This window comes from Frankliniella occidentalis, unplaced genomic scaffold (genome assembly GCF_000697945.3).
Source record: "Frankliniella occidentalis isolate FOCC.00 unplaced genomic scaffold, Focc_3.1 Scaffold1445, whole genome shotgun sequence".
NCBI lineage: Eukaryota > Metazoa > Arthropoda > Insecta > Thysanoptera > Thripidae > Frankliniella > Frankliniella occidentalis.
In genome coordinates, this window is record NW_026268547.1 from 20,330 (window position 1) to 21,904 (window position 1,575).

Here is a 1,575-nt window from a genome sequence, read left to right on the forward strand (position 1 = left end):
CTGAAGGAATAGGTAGATGTTATGAAAAGGAGAACATTTTACAAAAAATCATAAATTGAAAATAAATTAGACATGGAAAATGTCTCAGGCTGGTAAAAACAGTTGCTTACCTTTTCTGGTTACTCTGAGACAGCAAAGCAGAGTTAGAAGCGGAGTCCAATATCAGGTTGGAGAGTCCTGGAGATCCTGCAGGGATTGGAGTCGAGATACCTTGGCTGACCGAAGTGGGTTGATGTATGTTGACGGGGTCCTGGAGTCGAGATGTCCTCTCTGACCGCACTGAATTCCTGCTGACAGGGGTGGTACTGGAACTGGCCTGGAACTGGAAAAGCAAGTGGAGAAACGAGCATATCTGAACATAGCAAATTAACTGAAATTCGTTCTACTGGAGCTGAAACGTTGGCTAGAAGATGTCCCGCGGAGGCCCCGGTGGGGGGCGCGGGGCGGGCGGCTGCTGCAGCTGACGAGTGCAGGCGTGTCTCACGGTTACTCTGGAACAGGAACGAAACTTGATTAGAATCTTAATATCCAATAAGCCAACTAGAAGCCACAACAAATGACAGCTTCCGCTTACTCGCAGCGTAGACGACCGACACGTGAGCGGCCCTCCGCGGCGACGAGGCCGCGGTGACCTGGTGGTGACGCACTGCTTGGAGTCCAGAGCAGAGAAGGCGGCTGAGGCCTCGACGGCCGGGGCAGCTGCGTGGAAGTCAAACAGAAAACACGGCATTAACTCTGGTTCCTACGTGCGGTTGCAATAAGCGATCAGTTTGCCCTCGTGATCCGCGGTCACTATGTAAATAAGAACACCCGCACAGCTATAGCTGCAGCCGACACACTGCCCTGGTCGCTGCGACTCAGCGCCGGCCCCGCGGGGGGGAGGGGGGCCTAGGGGGGACACCCGCGGGGTCCAGCGGGTGCAAGCCCAGGAGCAGCGCGCCAGCCAGCAAGCAGTGGGGCGATATCAAGTAACTGACCGTGGCCACTACAAGCGGGCCAAATGAGGAACAAATAAGTGCTTTCGAAACGCACCTGTGCAGTCTGCTGACCACGGCCATCAGCGATACAGAGTCCAGGCGGGAAGGGCTCATCACGGCAAAATTGAGATGTCGACTGGAACATAAACACAACATAATTAGTTCAAGGAGAGTCCACAATCAATCACAAACAAGCCGAGTGAAGTTACCTCTCAGCTCGAACAGTAGATCGGGTAGTCCCATGGAGTCAAACTGCGGCAAGAGCGGCGGTGGTCCTTCCCCGCGACTGCTTTGCGAGACGCGGAGACAGCTCAGCAGCACAGGGCGGCGGGCTTGGGCAGGCAGACAGCTCGCTCGCAGCGACACACCTGCTTAGCCGCAGGGCTGCGTCCGAGTCGAGAAGGAGCCAAACATCAGCGGGGGCCAGGCTCTAGCGCTAGGACAACATATAGGAAATCAGGCTCAAAACAAAGCATACGGTAACGACGTTCTAATGGGACACACGACTGACCTTGAGGAGTGAAGAATGTTCCCGAAAGTCTTCGTTAAGTTAGGAAATTTAAAATAGGTTATAATAAATCGCGGTTGATAAAACTTT

The 1,575-nt window shown here is 53.7% G+C and overlaps 1 protein-coding gene across 2 annotated transcripts; it reads right to left on the reverse strand.

Annotated features, from left to right (window-relative positions):
• Positions 1–71: 71 nt before the first annotated feature.
• Positions 72–1,569, reverse strand: LOC127751856 (uncharacterized). Of its 2 annotated transcripts, none has more exons than XM_052276033.1 (4): positions 1,187–1,569; positions 575–1,113; positions 387–491; positions 72–322 (listed from the first exon to the last, which is right to left on the reverse strand). In XM_052276033.1, exons 2-4 carry the CDS (start codon positions 728–730, stop codon positions 107–109), a joined length of 477 nt encoding a protein of 158 aa, XP_052131993.1. In that variant the 5' UTR covers positions 731–1,113; positions 1,187–1,569; the 3' UTR covers positions 72–106. The 2 variants fall into 2 exon arrangements, with proteins under 2 accessions (XP_052131993.1, XP_052131994.1); XM_052276034.1 differs by having other exon boundaries at positions 85–491; positions 575–699; positions 1,033–1,113.
• Between the last annotated feature and the right edge of the window lie 6 nt (positions 1,570–1,575).